Raw genomic sequence first — 18986 nt, 5'->3', positions numbered from 1 at the left:
AAAAAAATAATAATAATATATATATATATATAGGGGGTACCTGGGTGGCTCAGCGGGTTAAAGCCTCTGCCTTCGGCTCAAGTCATGATCTCAGGGTCCTGGGATGGAGCCCTGCATCCGGCTCTCTGCTCAGCGGGGAGCCTGCTTCCCCCTCTCTCTCTGCCTGCCTCTCTGCCTACTTGTGATCTGTCAAATAAATAAAATCTTTAAAAATGTGTGTGTGTGTGTGTGTGTGTGTGTGTGTGTGTGTGTGTATGGACTGTATACAAAGGAATATTCTTCACAACAAAAGGAAGTTTTCGGGGCATGTGGGTTGCTCAGTGGGTTAAAGCCTCTGCCTTTGGCTCAGATCATGATCTCAGGGTTCTGGGATCAAGTCCCGCATCGGGCTCTCTGCTCAGTGTGGAGCCTGCTTCCTCCTCTCTCTCTGCCTGCCTCTCTGCCTACTTGTGATCTTTGTCTATCAATTAAATAAATAAAATCTTTATTTAAAAAAAAAAAAGGAAGTTTTCGTCATTTGCTTCGTATAGAATAAGGTGTGTCTGCTCGCGCAGCACTGCAGGGTAGAAGCTGTGTTATAAATCTGTCTAGGGACCCTGTAAATGCTGCCCTGGCCGGTACAGCACAGGTGTCCAGCATGGAGGCATCTCTGTCAGTCCGGGCAGCTGCTGTCCCTCCACGAGCACAGGTCACATTCACCGGCGCAGGGCCAGCGCCTCCCGCTTCGTGGAACAAGGAGGTTTTACTCCACCATCTGTTTGTAACAGCACACCCACCGTGGTGAAATTAAGCTGTATTGGGGGGTTTGGGAATGTCCTGTAAATAGAAAACAAACTTGTATTTGACAGGGCCTGGGTCCAGACCCCGGAGCAGGGGTCCAGACCTGACTTGGTTTGTTGCGTGGCTCGCCTGATGAGGGTCGTGAACGATCCCCAGGCAGGAGGCTCTGTCCTTACTCCAGGATCCCAGGACGCGACTCACTCTAGGCTCCTGAGAAGTGTCCCTGAGTCCACAGCGGGTACCACCGCCTCCCCTGGGAGCCCGACACTCGTGGGGCACCGCGGCTGGCTCTCTGCTGTAGCCACTAGGTCCTAGGACACCGCCCTTCCGTTCTGTGGATGCAGCTTTGAGACCAAGCAAGAGGACAGGAAAATGCCCGAGACCAGAGCCTGCGCCTCCACAGCAGGCCCCGGAAGGAGCGCGGCACGAGGGGGTGCAGCTGTGATCCCAGCACTGCCTGCTCGGGGTCTCTCCTCACAGCCCCTGCAAGTGGGGGCAGAGGGCCTTCCCTGTCCTTCCTTCCCCATGACAAAGCCAAGGAGAATGGTCAGCAAAGAGCCGTGGACAGGTGGCTTGCTGGGGAGACATGGGAGGACCGGGGCTGAGCTCTGCAGCACCTTGCTGCGGACGCCGTGGGGCCCGCTTCCTGCACCCGTGACAGGCGAGCAGTAACGACTTTCTTTCCCACCTCCCAGTGCAGTCCCAGTAGTTCCTAAACCCAGACACGGAAAAGCAGCAGATCGCCCAGGAGGGACGGGGACGCCACTTTGGGGGGAGCAGAGCTGGCGGGGAAGGAGGCGGCGGCTTTACCGGTGGCAGTCGTCAGGGGCCTCCAGGGACTAGCTCCTCAGAGGAACCCAGGCCGGCGGCTGCTCTGCCATCGGAAGGAAGGCAAGCGAGACACAGAAGAAGGGAGACAGTCAAGTAGAAAGACATCTTTATAAATAAGACTTTCATTTGCATCTGTATTCACAATAGAAAAATATACATTACTTCAAGTAGACCTTCTCCAGCTAAAATACCCGCACGTCCGGACCGTGGTCCGACTTCACTGTGCGGCCTCTGCCTCTGAGCCTTCTGGGGGAACCCCTTCCCGGGGGCCCGCGTGCAGGGCGGGCCCATCCACACCAGCCACCAGGCCGAGGTCCTCCTCCCCAGACGCGAGGGAAGCCGGATGGGACAAGATCAGCCCATCGGAGCTCTGAATAAATAGAGGTTCTTGTCCCTGAGGTAACAACTCGTGGCACCCGTGGGTAATTTCAAAAGCCACAGCTTCACCCACAGCAATAATACTCTCCAGTCCTCGCTGGTCAGCACAGGCCTCGGGCCCGCAGGGGAAGGGGTGCGAATCCCCTGCCTGGCTTCCCTGACCCCCGTCGGAGGACGGTGACCCCACCTGGCCCAGCCCCCGCTCCCGCACGGTCCTGCGGGCACAGTTGGCCAGCTCCGTGTCCACAGACAGAACCCTTGCTGGCGGAGGGCCTGTGTCCTCCATAAGCAGGATGTGGCTAGGGCTGGACCGCTGGCCTCTCTGGGGGGAGTCCTGCATCTCGAGGCTTCCAGACCCAGAAGGCGGCAGGGAGTCTGCTCCTCCAGTGGATGTCAAGGTGCTGCAGAGAGCCTGGGGCCTGAGGCTGTCCCCCACCTTCCAGGCTACAGAGTGTTCCGGAACATTCTCCTCAGGGAATGCTGCCACCTGTCCCTGCGTCTGAGTCCTGGGCTCTTCTAATGGAGGACAAAGACTTGGCCTGCCGACATGCTGATACGAGAGAGCAGGAGCTGCAGACCCACTCTTGGCCTCTAAGTCAGCAAGGGCTTTGAGCTGCTGGTCTGCAGGCAACACGCTTCTGTCACTCTTGGAAACCAGTGTCGTGTGGCTTTCTGCTGAGTCGTAACAGCCGTTCCCACTTACGTAAGGGGCACAACCTAAACAGTTCAGAAAAACAGGTAAGCATACGTGTCCTGTGGCACAGCCTGTTCACCGCACTCTCTGTCCCAAACAGGCTGATCCAAACGAATTTTCTGGCAAAACAAATGGAAACCTAGACTCTCCTTGCCCTCGGGACTGGTAGCTTCCTAGTATGGAGGAGGCTGCGAGAGGTGACACGGATTCATTAGGTGAGGGGGGCTAGGTACCAACCAGGGGCCGGGGGTGTCCCTGCTCCCCCGGAACCCATCTGCCCTCCCCTTCCGCAGATATCAGTAGTGAGTTCTAAAACGGAGGATGCCTCTTGGCGCTGGAGACCTTAGCTTCAAGCAGGGTATCAGGCGACTTGGAAAATGGCACAGTTACTCTTGGGGCCGTGTGTCCAATGTCTAGTTGACAGGTTGGCTGGAGCAGAATAAAAACCAGAGTGGGTCTTGTTTCTCACGTTAAATCCCAACTGCCCTTGGAGCCCAGCCTCGGAGAGCCAAGCCACAAGTGAGCTGTGTCCCCGGGACCCTCCGAGAGCGATCTGCTCACCAGCACTCGGGACTCTTCCTTAGGTAAGAGATTCGAGGAAGCCTCCCAGACCTCAAGACCCACGAGGAACCCGAGGGGACGATAGAACACGGGCAGGCTAGGACGAAACTCGAGAAACCAGGTTCTCTTAGGTCGGGCCCCAGGGCCACGAACGCTTTACCCTCGCTGGCGGCCGGGGCGCAGGTGGGGGGCTTCTGCGGGCCTCCGCGGTTGGCAGGAGGCTCTGGGCTGGCCAGGGCCGGGGCTGGGGCTTCTCTTCTGGTCCTCTTTGCCCAGGCCAGTCCCTCCTCTGCAGTCTGGGAAGGGGAGACGCAACCAGCTCAGACGAGGAAGAAGCAGGCAAGCTCGCGCTTCTCCTTTCTGGAGCCCAGCGCTGGCAGCGGAAGTTAAAGCACGGGGGGCTCAGCGGGTCACCCGGCGCCCCCACCACGCGTGCCCACCTCGTGTCCCCGCTTCTGCTGGCAGGCATCCTCCACTTCGGCCGGGCCCGGCTCCCCGCACCATGAGTGTGCCTCTTGTTTCCTCAGGAACTCGGTGAGTCCCAAAGACTCGGCCACCTGAGGGGGAAGGACACACGTCAACCCAAGGTACAGGACAGAGTGGGCCTGGGAGGTTCCGCCGGGCGGTGAGCCCCCAAACACTGACGGACACGAAGGTGCATGTGGGGTTCGACGGAACAGCTGAGGAGAGGGTGGGTCCTTACCAGAACTGGAAGGTTCTGTGCTCGCCCAGCACAGAAGCAGACACCGAGAAGTTTTTTTAAAAATTCACTCTGCTCTCTTCAGCGTCAGTCAGTTAGTTGTCGCCCCTAACTCCTCTCCTGTTCTGCATGCTCACTGCTACCTTCCTACCCATTCTAGAACAAGGTCTCCTCTTCCAGGCAGTGCAAAGGGTGAGGGTATGGGGGCCCTGGGGACTGAGCTGGGCCCTGGCTTCCCTGCTCCCGGCCGAGGGGACCTTCCTGATCCTGTAAGGGGGACTGCAGCTGCACTGGGGGAGTCTGTGAAGATCAGATAAAGGAGACAAGTGACAGCTGTCACTGATGCATGGACGTAGGATGGGGACACCATGCAGCAGGAGGGGAAGGGGCAGGGAAGGAGGGACAGCAGATCAGAGTCTGGGTAGAAAACAGCCCCTCAAGTTCAGTGCCTCCCAACCAGCCTGTGTCCCAACCTGCCACTGTCTGTGCTCCCAGGAGGCTGCAGCTCAGCTGAGCTGCCTGCAAAGCTGGGTCCCCAGGGGCGTGCATAGCGGCGCATGTCCAGTCTGCCCTGTGACAGGATGACACACCTGTTGAGCTCATAGTTTAAAAAGCATGTAAGTTGAGGGGCACCTGGGTTGTTCAGTGAGCTGAGCGTCCAATGCTTGATTTTGGCTCAGGTCATGATCTCTGGGTCACGGGATCGAGCCCTGAGCTGGGCTGCACAGAGTCTGCTTGGGATTCTCTCTCCTTTCCCCCTTCTCCACCCCCTACCCTAAACGTTCTCTCTAAAATTTTTAAAAACAAAAACCAAAAAACCCCACATATGTGATTCCTGCCCACCAAGGCATCTGTATGAGACTTAGAGAAAACCCATTACTGGCGCCTGGATGGCTCAGTTGGTGAAGCATCTGCCTTCAGTTCAGGTCATGATCTCGGGGTCCTGGGACTGAGCCCCGAGTTGGACTCCTTGCTCAGTGGGGAATCTGCTTCTCCCTCCCTCCCTCAAATAAATAAATCTTTTAAAAAAAGAAAAAAACCATTATATTTCTATAATAAGTAATTCAAGAAGACAAAATACAAAAGATTATTAGGTAATGTTAAATATTGAATTTGTATAAAACTAGTAACCAAAACAGCCCCCTAAAACCAAAACCCAAAAAAACCATGGGCCGTGTTCAGCACGCTTCAAGACCGCTCGCTCCAGAAGTAACATACTCTCTGGGACACTAACACCAGGAGCAGGTGGGCAGACCCATCACCAGGCCAATGGACCCTCCAACAGAGCTAAGGGCAACACGGCCCAAGTATTCCTTATGGCTGTGAACGAGGACAGCGGCTGCTCCCCTTGGACCTCAAACTTGCTAGTTGGCCTCTTCTTTCCAGCTGCCTCTTGGCTCAGGCACAAGAGGACAAAGCATCCAGTGAGGGGACCCGAAACTACTCCCTCAAGTGACAAGGATGGCTGGAGCCAGCAAGACCCCTCCTGACCGGCCCCATGACAGCGACACCAGACCTTCGCTGCCCCCTGCACATACCACCCTCTTCGTCCCACATTCACCTTAGATAGACCTGGGAGGATCTTCAGGGCTTGGGAGACTCTGAGACACTAGTCCGCAGGCCTCCTGGTGTCACTCACTGACATGAAGTCCTTTCTTGTGTGCCCACCACTCGCCTCTCTGCCTATGGATTTTGTCAGTGGCGAGTGGCCGAGCCCGGTGGGCTGGGACCCCTGTGTGCCGGCTACAGCTGTGTGAGCAAGTTTCCGAGTAAACAGCATCCAAAGCCACAGCATTGCTCAGCGCTCTGCCTCAAGGTGGGGGCGAGGGGGCCCGCCCGGCGGGGACCCCCAAATGACCAGACTACACAGGGCATGTGGTGCCCAGCAAAGGTTTCATCCAAAACAAGTAAAACCACAGCCGTGCTAAACATATTTTTCTCCAGAACCCAAGAGAGCCAGAGGCTGTGCTGCATGATGACAAGGACAGTGAAAGGAGGCTTCCGTCAGAACCACCATAGTCCGTGTCTGTGACCCAGTCACCTCCCCAGCCCACGGTGAGCGGAAGCCACACACGTACCGACCACACTGTCCCCGACATCAGCAGTGGGAGGGAAGACAATGGGGCTGTCCAGTTGCCGTCAGCCTCTCCGCATTCCTGAGGTTCCCCAGACAAGTGCCATTTGCTTTTATAGTTAAAAAATGTTACATGATGGGAAAGAGAGAGCTGAAAAGAAGTTGGTTCTGTCACTACTAAAAACATGCTCCTCTGGGGCGCCTGGTTGGTTCTGTCACTGGAACGTGCGATGCCTGATCTCAGGGTCGTGAGTTCAATCCCCATGTTGAATGTCGAGATTACTTTAAATAATAACTAAAAATAAAACCATTCTTTTCTTCAAACGGATATCCCTCTTTTGGCAAATGTAAAAGCAAAACTTCCTCCTCTGTGAGCCTGTTACCTTACTGTTGCTTATTTCCAGAGGCTCCCGGGAACACAGACCAGCACCACTGAGGTAGTCTTGACACATCTTCTTAACCATTTTATGCAACTCTTCAAATTCCTTATACACAGCTGGGAACAAAGGTTTTGCTAGATGACCTGTTTCAACCTTTGTGAAGATAAAGATGACAAGAAAGGTTTAAATCAGAGGTGATGAAATGGCCGGAATAGAAAGCAGCTTTAAGGAGGGAAGGAGACAAGCTCCTCAGGCTGTCACTGGCCTATCTTCTCCTCCACTCCCCAGTGAGAGCCCCTGTGTGCCCAGCACTGTGCTCAGTGGGGACCCCAGGATGGGCCAGAGAACAAACCACCGCCTGGGTGATGGCTCCAGAGGACGGTGGGCTAGAGCTCCAAAGGAGGCGTGGCTAGGGAGCAGGAAGGGACTAGAAATGTCCTGGGGACAGGCCTGCAGGCGGGAGCAGCGCCAGGTCCTCAGTCCTCGGGCAGCTCTGCTGGGCCTCCTGCATTGTCAGAACAGGCTCCCCAGGGAGGAGAGCCTCGTGGACCAGGCCGGTGAGAGCAAGGGAGAAAGGCGACAAGGGCCCTGGGCTGGACACATTTTGCCGCCACCGCTTTCTGGCCTCGCACACCAAGTTAAAACTGGCAGGGGAGGCACGGGCCCCACGGCAGGTGTCTGGCGGAAGTGGGGGGCGGGCGGCGGGCAGCAGGCTTGCTCCGGCTCTGTCCTGGGGGAGGGAAAGGATTCCAAATGGTCTGGCTTTTTCTAAAATAAATGTGACGGATGTCTTTCTAAAGAACTTCAAATCACCCTCCATCGTTTGGAATTGCCGAGCAACTCACCTTCATCAGCAGAAACTCGTACACGCTCACGACCTGGGCCAGCTGAGGCAGCGCCAACTCTACCAGCGCGTCCCGGTCACATTGGTGCAGAAACTACCGGAAGGAAGCATTTGACAGCTCTGAATGTCCCAGTGGCCGACAAGCCGGTGCAACAAAGAACATAAGAGACGTAAAGTTTCCCCAAAGCTCAGCGATGAAGCAACTCTTAACCATAAATGTTCCGTGTGTTGAGGATCTCACTTGTTCGCCCCCAACCAAGGCTATGACCCCCTCTGCGGTGCACGTCCAATGCCCCGTGACTCCCCTGGGCACATAGTGAGTGCCAGGCCCTGCGTCAGGAATGAGTCTGGGTTCCCAGCTGGAGCCCAGGCAGACCCTGGACAAGTTGGGGGTGGGACGTGGAAGGTGGAGCGGTTTACAGGACGCCCCGGTGGTGATGTCTGAAATCAGAGCTTGGGGGCTCAGGAGATATGAAGAGGGCGAACCGGTAGTACACAGGTGTCCGCAGAGGACCAATGGCCTGGGCAACCAGGAGGTGGAAGAGGGCACCCAGGGGAACAATGGCATGGGAGGGAAGGGAGCAATCGCAGAGACCGGAAGCGTGAAGAGGCTCGGGAGCTCGCGAACCCGTCGGCTTCCTCATCTGTTAAGCAGAGAGAGTGAATGAGGGAAACCTGGGGCTGGGCCAGGGTAGGGTGGCTATACTGGACCGCACAGGGCGCTCAGCAGATGGCGGGATTTTGGATGTTAAGGGATGAATCAAGTCAAGGACTACCTTACCTCCTACTCCCAAATATTAGTCGCCCAGGATTAATTCACCAGCCCAATGAGAGAAAAGCAAATTCACCAGGGCTTAAGTTTCCTGCTAGAGCATGCAAGCTCATGATGATTTCTAAGAAACCTACTTCCTCTCTGAAAACCTCTCGCTTCCCCTTGTGGGTGAGTTTGGAGGCCCCAGTTCCCTGATGGGCACCCTGACCCCGCTGTCTCACTAACTCGCTACCTCGCACTGTCTGCTACCCTTTACTTCTTTTCTTTTTTCAATTTAAATTCAGTTAATTCACACATTTAAATTCATTTATCAACAGATATTTTTAAAACCTGAAGATCAGCTGTGTGTTACTTCTTTTCCTTAAGATACTCACCTGGCCATTACCAGGATACTCACCTGGCCATTACCAGGAGCTAAACATATCCTAGCCAAGGCGATCTGGCTCAATTAAGGGTTCCACTTTTCTAAATCAACCCCATTACATTCACTAAGTCTACTCTCAAGGGACTGGGATAGAGATTCCAGGGTTGAGAACCTGAAACATATTTATGCCTTAAAATTCTTCACAGTAAAACAGAAACCATTTCTGTTGTTTTCTAAATGCTTCTATGAAAACGTTATGAAAAGGTTATGATCATTCCAAAACTTACAAAGGCGAACAGCTCTTGCTATCCCTAAAGCCCTCTGGTCATTTCAGACGGAGAAAGCTCGGAATTCGGGTAACACTAGCCCTGAGTTCATGACACCTTCGTCCAACTACATTTCAGGTGACTGATTAGTTGATCTGGGTATTTCACTTCTAATTCAGAACCCTAATAGTGAATTGTCACACACCAGGCCAAAGACACGGGTTTCAAGAACAGGGTCTTGGAGCCACGCACCTCCTTGAGCCCGGCTCGGGCTCTCGAAGCACTCTGCACCCCTGCTGCACGGACACCCTTGGCTGGGTGAGCTGCTCTGCTTCGCCCGACGACGGCTGTGCTGGCCTCCATCAGGGCCACGGACGAGTCACTTCTGGAGTCTGGGTGTCTCTCGGATCCCAAAAGGGCTGAGTAACTTCCGTTTTCTGGTTCAGACACCAAGGCCTCTTCAACTTCTAGAGACTGGCTATTCTAGATAGCGTTGTGCACCCAAAACAAAAATAAAATAAAGTTTTATACACCATAGTGATGACCTTAGGGCAAAAAAAAGTCAAGTCAAAAGCAAGGAGTTTGCTGAATTAGGTCTTCTTTGCATCATCAAGATGCGTTAACTATAATCAACGCATCTTAAACTTTCCCCACAAAGTCCCCCTTTAAGACACCCCGTGAATATGAGTGAGCTGACAAACCATAACCCTGGGTGTTCCCCAAAATGAAATAAGGAACTTCTCTGACAGCACTGTCATCTTATAAATTAAACTGAAATTTGGTCATTCATAATTACCCATGACTTTATTTTTTAAAATTTTTTTAAAGATTTATTTATTTGACAGATAGAGATCACAAGTAGGCAGAGAGGCAGGCAGAGAGAGAGAGAGGGAAACAGGCTCCCTGCAGAGCAGAGAGCCTGATGCAGGACTCGATCCCAGGACCCTGAGATCATGACCTGAGCCAAAGGCAGAGGCTTAACCAACTAAGCCACTTAGGCACCCCTACCCATAACTTTAAAAAATCATCTTTTATTGGGTATTTTTTAAACACCATAAATTCCATACCTTAAAAATATATAGTTCAGACTTTTGTACACGGAGTAGGACGTGTAGGCGTCACCAAAACATGTATGTCTCCCCTGGCCTCCGCTCCACAAGGACCCCTGTACCTACTGGCATCATTCATTCTTCCCTGTCCCCAGGCCCCAAGAGCCATGAAGCTACTGTCTTCGTGGCTTCTGAAGAGTCCCCGGGCCTGACACCGTCTAGCTGCTTCCTCACTCCGCGCCCACTCCCCTCTGAAAACAGGAGTAATCCCTCCCAGGGCTGAGGGAACGATAAATCAATATAAGGAACACACTTCACGCGGCAGCTAGCATCAAGTGTGTCCTCTTAACTCTTACAGAATTTTCCCTCGAAATCTTCATCATAGCGGCGCTCCGAGACGGATGCCAGGTCTGTCTTTGGTTTTAGTTGCCAGAGTCTGCTCCTGGGAGAGGACAGGACAGACACAGGCCTGCACATCCCTCCCCACTCCAGCAGCTCTAGGCACTCCTCACAGGCGATCTGGACAGCCACCCGCCCAAGGCCAAGTGCCTGTATTCAGGAAGTCAAGCAACTACAAGTTCCTTCTGCTGTGGTGTAGGATTTCATTATTTTTTTTTAAAGATTTTTATGTATTTATTGGAGAGAGAGAGAGGCAGGCAGGGGGAGGAGCAGAGAGAGAGGGACAAGCAGACTCCCTGCTGAGTGCAGAGCCTATAAGTCTAATTCCCACCTGGCAGGGTCCCAGAAGATTGAAAACACTCCTGCCCAAAGGGGACGTGCAACCAAGAGTACTGTGACTGAAGCGAATGTGATGGGGGAGGTAGTACTTTTGAATCCTAACACAGTGCCGTCCCGTGGTTCCAGTGCTAGAACCCAGGAAGGATGTCCTGGGCCCACATAACACCTGCTCTGGCCCCAAGGAGCTGATCTGTAAGCCAGAGCCCCTGCCAGCCTCACCCCTCCCTCAGGGACCCCTGTCCCCCAGCAGGGACTGAGGTGCCCAGTGCAGACAGGCACTCTATCTCAACATCAAGTCACTAAAATCACAAACTCCCACTGAGCAGTTACCCATGCTGGTTTCTCGAACATCTCAGGATCTCCAAATACAATCACCCAGCCGCAAGCAGACAGAAACGACAGCCAATGCCAGTCAAACAGATTCTAGCAACAGGGGGGAGGGTGACCACAGGGGCCTGGCGTTTGTTCAAGGGCTACGTGTCGTCTGCGTTTCGTAAACGAGTGACCTCTTGCACACGGCACACGAACGCACACCACACGTTTAGGAATGTGAAACGGCTGTCAGTAAATTGTGACATGGTGACACACACTCAGGGTGACTGCTGTCTGCCTTGTCTGAACGTGTCCGAAGGGACACCTGCGAAAGCAGCGTGTTCCTGCTGACCCTCCAGGAAGCGCCCTGTGGGCCGCTGCCCCCCAACTCAGACCCTTCCCAAGGCCTGCTGTTGGGTCAGCATCAGCCCAGAGGGCTCTGCGATTAGTTCTACCCCCAGATCTAAGGAACTAGCCGCTCCCTTCCCACGGAACACGCTCAGCAAACTGCGCCACATGCCACAAACAGGACATCCATCTCTTGGCTTGTCGGTGGCAGTGGGGACAAAGTCAGGGGACTGTCAGATGCCCTGCTCTGGGGATCTTGGTTCTACCTGAGCCTCCCCCCGAAACCCCATCAGATACCACAGAGGTTAACTTCGGGATGGGCAGGAAGGCCACGGTCAGCAGACAGACATCACCTGCGGGCCAGCCCCTGGCGACTGGGCCCCTTCCTCGCTTTGAAGGGCTGGTGTGGACGGCTCCGGTGACGTCAGGCCAGCGGTCCTGCCTCGAGTCACGGTCCCGTTGGCTTTCTCAGACAGCAACACCTCAGGCTCCAACCGGCCGTGGCTTGGGTTCAGTTTAAGATGCCGGGCCAGGCCCCCCTTTCCAATGTAGGACTTCTCACACGTCTGACACTTGAAAGTCTTGGGCCTCAGGGAGCAGCCGGACAAGTCGAAGAGCATCTGCTTTTCCCTCTGCTCATCGTCGTCTTCCACACTCAGTTCGGAATAGTCGTCAGAATCGGACAGGTGCCCGTCGGCCAAATCCTCCGTTTTTATGAATTTATAATCTTTAGCTTTATACTTGGGAGGTCGAGATATCCGCCCAGAACGTGTTTTCACTTTTAAGGACTTTTTGAGTTTCTTGGTGTGTTTTGTGTGCAAGCCGGAAAGAAAGAAATTCGCTGGGCTGGGTGACACAGACGCGAGTGCCGGTGGGTCAGGGGCTGGCGAAGGGGCCGGTATGGCACCTGGTCCATTGGCAACCAGGGGCTGGAGGGCCGGCAGGGGCCCCTGCGCCAACAGCTGAACGGGAAGTGAGCTGCTCAGGAAGCACGGCCGGGGCCCGCTGCTCAGGAGGGGCTGCGGCCGGGGCCCCACCACCCTGGAAGTCCTGGCGGGCAGCTGGCTCAGGGCTGGCTTGGGCTGGATGGTGGGCAGTGGGGGCATTGGCCTTTCCTGATCTTTCATTTCTGCAGACGTGACCTTGACACAAATGGCTTCCAGTTGCTTAAATACAGAAGGAGAAAAAAGCGTTATGCTTATCAACATTTCTACAATTCTGCTCTCATCTTAAATGTATTATTGAAATTGTTTCTAGAAATTATAATTTTTTATATTTATATTGTTATATTTATATTGTTATAAAATCCATCGTACCTATAAACGTCTTTTTAATGTACGCATACCGTTTACCATGGTTTTTCTCAAGCTTTCTGGCCAGGCCAGTGATAAGCTTTACACATGTGCACACGGAAACATAGGCAAACATAAATTAAAATTCACAAAACTACTTACCATTTGTACATAAATGCCTTCTGATAGTATCTATTCCATGTCATTTTTTAAAAAATACTAATCATAATCCACTAAATTGACTTCATGACCCAATAAGAAATATCCTTCTTTATGGTTTTACCACGTTGGTGTTGACTTGGAATTCCTAGTACTCTAAACTGAACTCAATTCAATACATAGGCTCACTTTCTTGAAAAGTTAATGAAATTCTAGAAACAAAAAAAAGCCATAAAAAGCAATGCCAACACAGGTTCCTACCACCTGCCTCAAGGCATGGGACATCATCCTTACAGGGAAAGCTTTCTGCTTTCCTCCTAATTTGCATGCCCTCTTCCTTTTTCACCCTAGCCTGAAAGTTTACTGATCATTCTCATGGATTTTTTTAAAAGATTTATCTATTTGAGAAAGAGAGGGAGAGAATGAGCATGTGCAGCAGGGAGGGGCAGAGGGAAAATCTCAGGCAGGCTCCCGGCTGAGCACGGAGCTTGGTCCCAGGACCCCGAGATCATGACCTGAGCTGAAACCAAGAGTCAGACTCAACTGACTGAGCCACCCAGGTGCCCCTCTCATGCATTTTTTAATATTATATATATAGATATCCCTAAAAGTATGCAGTTCAGTTTTGACGTGTTTTTAAACTTCATGTAAGTGAGTATCCTCTCCTGCAAATTGGTGGGGCTTTTTCAGGTTTTTTACTCCCTGATCTGGCATATGAAATTCACCCACGTTGAGGTGTGTAGCTCTCCTGCCGATGGACAAGTGTCTCCAACCTTGTGCTCTTGCACTGTGCTCAGAACCTTCATGGATGTGTGTGCATACGCATGAGTTTCTCCAGGACACACACCTAGGAGTGGGGTGCTTACCTTCAACAACTTCTTAACATCTAACGAAATCTTAGGGGGTGCCTGGGTGGCTCAGTCGGTTGAGCGTCCCACACTTGATTTCAGCGCTGGTTGTGATCTCAGGGCTGTGGGATCGAGCCCCACACTGGGTTCCATGCTCAGTGGAGAGTCCGTTTAGTCTCTCTCCCTCTCCCTCTGCCCCTCTTCCCACTTCTGTGCTCCCTCTCTCTCTAAAAAGAATAAATAGGGGCGTCTGGGTGGCTCAGTGGGTTAAAGCTTCTGCCTTCGGCTCAGGTCATGATTCCAGGGTCCTGGGATGGAGCCCCGTATCGGGCTCTCTGCTCAGCGGGGAACCTGCTTCCTCCTCTCTCTCTGCCTGCCTCTCTGCCTACTTGTGATCTCTGTCTATAAAATAAATAAATAAAATCTTTAAAAAAAATAAAATAAATAAACCTTAAAATAATATTTTTTTAATGCACATGCTTTTTTGATGTAGCAACTCCATCCACTTCTGGGATGCCCTCAGGAAACAGGTACAAAGCATGGGTGCAAAGATGTAGGTCTTGGGGGTTCAAGAGAGCATGGTCTGCAGTAGCAAAGCACCCACCAAAGGGGAGGGCAGCCATCAGTGATGTCCCACGAATCATCACTGAGCGGTGACCATGTGCTGGGGATGATCGTACAGGTCTAGAGATTAAGGGTCATGGACTCAGGGGAGAGGCAGCAAAATGGACAAGGCTCAGGGCCTCACAGCGCAGAAATAATCAGCATCTCTGTCCGACCTCATCATCCAGAGCTGGACTCCCCAACCCTGGCACAACGACCACTCCGAACCATTCATTCTGTGTTGCAGTGGCTGTTCTGGGCATGGCAGAAAGCTGATAGCATCCGTCTCTACACATCAGATGCCAGCAGCAGCCCCCAGCTTGGGACAAAGATGTCTCCAGGCACTGCCAAACACCTCCATAGGTCAAAATTGCCCCCTGGTCGAGAATCCCTGATTTGGGGCCACCAACAGGCTCTGTCTGGATCAACCCTATACCGCGTGGAGGGTCAATGAAAATGTCACACGGGGCAGAATGACACCTCCCACTGAAATCAAGCTGGAGTCCATCTGTCTGTCTCTACGTGCTACATCAACCACAAACAGCAGAGATGACTCAGTGTACCAGTTTATGAGGCCGTGTACAGTGTTGGTGCCAGAGGCCCATGAGGACCAACACTGGGGTACCTGTGGATCAGATGACAATGATCTTTTAACAATCATACTTGTTTCACATTACTACCACTTACAATGTCTAACCTCTGGGGATATCACCAGATAATACCAATACACACACACATACACATACTCCCCAAATCCTACTGTTTGGGGCACCTGGGTGGCTCAGTGGGTTAAGGCCTCTACCTTCGGCTCGGGTCATGATCCCAGGGTCCTGGGATCGAGCCCTGCATCGGGCTCTCTGCTCAGCAGGGAGCCTACTTCCCCCCCTCTCTCTGCCTGCCTCTCTGCCTACATATGATCTCTGTCTGTCAAATAAATAAAATCTTCAAAAAAAACACACAAAAAAACAAAAAAACAACAAAAACAAAAAACAGGCAAAACTGGTCTAATTTTTAAATTTGTTCCAGATTAGTTAACTTGGTGGGTGTTATACTCGATACTTTGTTATATATTTATGTCACTCAGCAAACGTTCACTAAGTATCATAAGCCAATGTGGGTGAGGCGCAGGGAGACACAGGTGAAGGGGAGGTATACACTGGCAGTTATAAAATACATAAGTCCGGGCACCTGGGGGCTCAGGCATTAAGTGTCTGCCTTCTGCTCAGGTCGTGATCCCAGGGTCCTGGGATCAAGCCCCACATCGGGTTCCCTGCTCGGCAGGAAGCCTGCTTCTCCCTCTCCCACTCCCCCTGCTTCTGTTCCCTCTCTTGCTGTGTCTCTCTCTGTCAAATAAATTAAAATCTTAAAAAAAAAAAAAAGTCATGGGTGTGCAAAGTACAGCATAGGGAATACAGTCAGTAACGCTGTGACACACTGTACGGTGACAGACAGTGATACACTTGCTGTGGTCAGGCCTGAATAACAGATAAACTATTGGAATGGCCACATTGTCCACTTGAAACTATTTTAACACTGTATGTCAACTATAGTTCAATTAAAAAAAACAACAACGGAAAACAGAAGCCAAGTCCTAGCCTCATCCTCGAGGACGTGGGCAGCTTCCCCCACCAGGCCTGTCACCCTTAGACCTGCTGAATCAGGACCTCCTACCCCGAAATCTGTGCTTTCAAAAGCTCCGCTGATGATTCAGAAGGCGGACTCGGCTCCCTAAGGACACAATGACATCACCATGCGACAAGTGCAGTTGGGAGAGGCGGCCCTGTGGGTGGGGTGGGGGAGGGCCTGGCTTTCCGGGGGAGGGGACCTAAGAAGGCTGAAGGGAATTTCCACCAGGTAGAAAGGTAGACTAGGTGTAAGGAAAATGTGTGAATGCATAGGCACCTGAAAAAGGGCAGGGCATTTTGGAAGGAACCGGAAATGTTTGTGGCACAGGAACAGGGAGGACGCGGAAGGACGTGAGCCAAAATCTGGCCCACGAGAGTGCGGGCATTTGGTCTGAGCCTTCGGATCCACACCCACCCCACCCCCAACACACACACACACAGAGAACCACAAGGCCTGGGTTTTCTAAATGCACGTTCTGCCCCAACCCCACCACTGCCTGTCCTCTTCCGTATTTTCAGCCGGGACTCACCCTTCTGGACAAAGTCATTTCCGATCCCCTCAGCCAGAAATGACTTCTCCCTCTCTTCAGGCCATTTCTTTAGACCAGTCCTTCATCTCTAGTTTCCTGACCTTGCTTAGAAGTTACCTGAGTCGTGTTTTACCTCGCTGGTTAGATCAAAACCTCCTTAGGTGCACGGTACACACCTGCTTTGCTTTCGTGGCTTTCCATGGAAGAGCGGGGGCTCAAAGGGTATCTCAGGTGACCAGACAGCAAAATTACACTGTTGTGAAGCCAGGGAGAATTTACGCCATCCCAATGAGATCAGCTACGGAATACCATCATGTGCTGCATTCTGCTTAGGTGTGCTTGGGTTTTGTGGAAACTGTCATTTTTGGACTCTAAGTTGCCAGACCAAACCCAAAAAGCCGGGGTCACATTCAACAGGTGGAGGGCAGCCACACCTGGGAGCCCTGGGCAAAGTCCCGCAACCTCCCTGTAAAACGATGATACAAATACGTTCATGAGCCTGTTGAGACGAGGACTGGCAGAGTGCCACACATGGAGCAGAGGCTCTGCAAACAGCAGCCACCATCACCCTCCTGACTCCAGACTTCCTGTGCGCCCCCTATGCATGAGACCTTTGTTTCTTCAGCAGAGTATGAGCTATGAGGCTTGTCCAATAACCCATTCCTCCTGCAAATAAAGGAAGCAAAGCCCAGAGAGGTTGATACTCAAGGTCACACCACTAGGAAATCGTTTGGGCAGAATCATAGCTGTCTTCTCCAACTGTAGCAAGACAGCTTCCCAGTCTTGATCACCAAGTGGGTACAACTCTAAGCCAAAATCACTCCGTGGAAAAAACAATAAAAAAACAATGAAGACTGTTAATAACAGCAATGACAACAACGAACACTGTGGATTCTATTCTCCATCTATTTCTTCCAGTGGAAGCAGCATCTCTCCAGCAACTTTGGGATGAGACTCGCCAGTGTCATTTGCAACCCCAGCTCTGAAAGGGGATGTGGCTTTACAGAGGATGTGAAGGACCTCTGGCTTCAGGAGCTACACGGGACCCTCTGGGCTTGGAAGACCATGCCCTAGTTCCAACTTCCCTAGTAGCCAAGAGCTGTGTGACCCACGAAATAATTAACACTGAGAAATCTTCTGTAGTATAGGGAGTGCTTTCAATGTGTTTCGTTCATTAAGTCTATGTCGGGCACTGTGCTGGGCACTGCCACTCAGGCTGGTAAGTCCTGCACCAGAGGACTTAGGACTAAGAGAGTGTGCTTAACTCTGTCCCAGGCCCCTGCGCTTGCACAGGCCACACCTTCCACCGGAAAAGCTCCGCAGGCTGGTTCGTTAAAGGGCATTCAGGTCTCAGCTGCAGTGTCAGGCCTAAGGACTCCTCACTCTAAAGCAGCCCCCTGGTCACTCCCAGAACGTTGCTTATGTCCTTCAAGGGCCGTGTTCAAGGCTGCACCTGCTGCACCTAGGGCAGTGCTGGGAACACAGCGAGTGCTCAGCAAACGCTGGAGGAATGACAAAGGCCCGAGAGAGGAGCCGGGGAGCACCGAGGCGCCCCGAGCAGCGCTGCGTAGCAGGAGGGGTCCCAGGCAGGGGCGCGCGGGAGGAGCTGGTGACAGGTCGGGGCGGACGCTGCCTCTCCTGCCCGCCAGCTGAGGGCCGAAGAGGGGACGCGGGCCCGGGTCCGCCGCGAGGCCTCGGCCCCCTCCGGGCTTCAGTTTCCCCATGTCCCTCCCGGCGCCTCACCTGGGGCGGCAGCAGGCGCGGCGGGCGGGAGGGCTCGGCGCCGGGGACCCGCTGCAAGGCGGCCTGCTGCGCCGCGTCCCGTAGCCGCCGCGCCGCGTCCTGCAGCACGAAGGGCGGCGGCGGCGGCTCGGCGGGCGGCTGCGCCTTCGTCACCTGCTCCAGGACCTGCCGCAGCTGCTCGGGGCCCAGCGGGGCAACGCGCGCGGCGGTGCCGCCCTGGCCGGGCGGAGCCCGGCCGCCGCCGCCGCCGCCACCATCCTCGCTGCCGTCCTCAGCCTCGGGCTCCGCGTCCGCCATGGCAGCTGACACTGGGACTCGAACCCGCGCAACCGAGCAACGGCGGCTCAAATGTGCGTCACCTGGGAAAGGGTGGGTGGGGACTACGAGTGCCCCGCAGGCCAAGACACCTCGGAAGGCGACCGCATCTGGGCGAGAACGTCGGTGGGCGGGGACCTGAGTTGGCTCCGCCCCATCGCCTCTAGGCCGAAGACCTTTCCTCTCCTTAGCCCCAAAGGTATTTAAATTTCAGATATCGCTCTTCCAGGAGCTGTCCAGGGTCTCCCAGGATTAGGTCCTTGAAGTTGCAGAGGCCCTTAGCCTAGCATCACACTAGCCAAAAATTCTCAAGGTCATGTGCATTAGAGCCACCGGAGGACCCCGTCTGGTCCCACCTTAAGACCTTCTGATTAACAGATCTGGCAGGGACCCTAAGTGTGTTTTGTTTCTTTTGTTTTGTTTTGTTTTATAATGAGGGTTTTTTTGTTTTTGTTTTTAAGTAGGCTCCTTGTCCAACGTGGCACTTGAACTCAGGACTCTGAGATCAAGAGTCACACACTCCACCCATTGGTCAGGTGCCCCAAAGTGTGCAACTTTTAAGGGGGGTAGGGGCAGATGGAGAGGGAGAGAGAGAATCCTAAGTGGGCTCGATCCCACCACCCAGATCAGGGCCTGAGCAGAAATCAAATCTGATATCCAAGAGGCTGAGCCACCCAGATTCTCCCCCTGCCCCCGCAAATTGTGCATTTTTAACCAGTGCACCCAACTCCAAATTATTCCCAGGTCCACCCACTCATCCAGACTGGACGCACCTTAAGG

The 18986-nt window shown here is 53.1% G+C and overlaps 1 protein-coding gene across 4 annotated transcripts; it reads right to left on the bottom strand.

Annotated features, from left to right (window-relative positions):
• Nucleotides 1-1699: 1699 nt before the first annotated feature.
• ZNF839 (zinc finger protein 839) lies at nt 1700-18248 on the bottom strand. 4 transcript variants are annotated; one of them, XM_047738067.1, is made up of 9 exons: nt 17892-18024; nt 16325-17610; nt 11445-12257; nt 8897-9127; nt 7244-7336; nt 6402-6551; nt 3685-3801; nt 3405-3540; nt 1700-2706 (listed from the first exon to the last, which is right to left on the bottom strand). In XM_047738067.1, the coding sequence occupies exons 3-9, from the start codon at nt 12216-12218 to the stop codon at nt 1829-1831; spliced, it is 2379 nt and encodes a 792-aa protein (XP_047594023.1). In that variant the 5' UTR covers nt 12219-12257; nt 16325-17610; nt 17892-18024; the 3' UTR covers nt 1700-1828. The 4 variants fall into 4 exon arrangements, with proteins under 4 accessions (XP_047594023.1, XP_047594019.1, XP_047594022.1 ...); XM_047738063.1 differs by lacking the exon at nt 16325-17610 and having other exon boundaries at nt 17892-18247; XM_047738066.1 differs by lacking the exons at nt 16325-17610; nt 17892-18024 and adding an exon at nt 16149-16304.
• Nucleotides 18249-18986: the final 738 nt, after the last annotated feature.

Source organism: Lutra lutra, chromosome 7 (genome assembly GCF_902655055.1).
Source record: "Lutra lutra chromosome 7, mLutLut1.2, whole genome shotgun sequence".
Lineage (NCBI taxonomy): Eukaryota > Metazoa > Chordata > Mammalia > Carnivora > Mustelidae > Lutra > Lutra lutra.
Note: the sequence above shows the minus strand (reverse complement) of the source record. Positions and strands in the feature narration are given on the sequence as shown.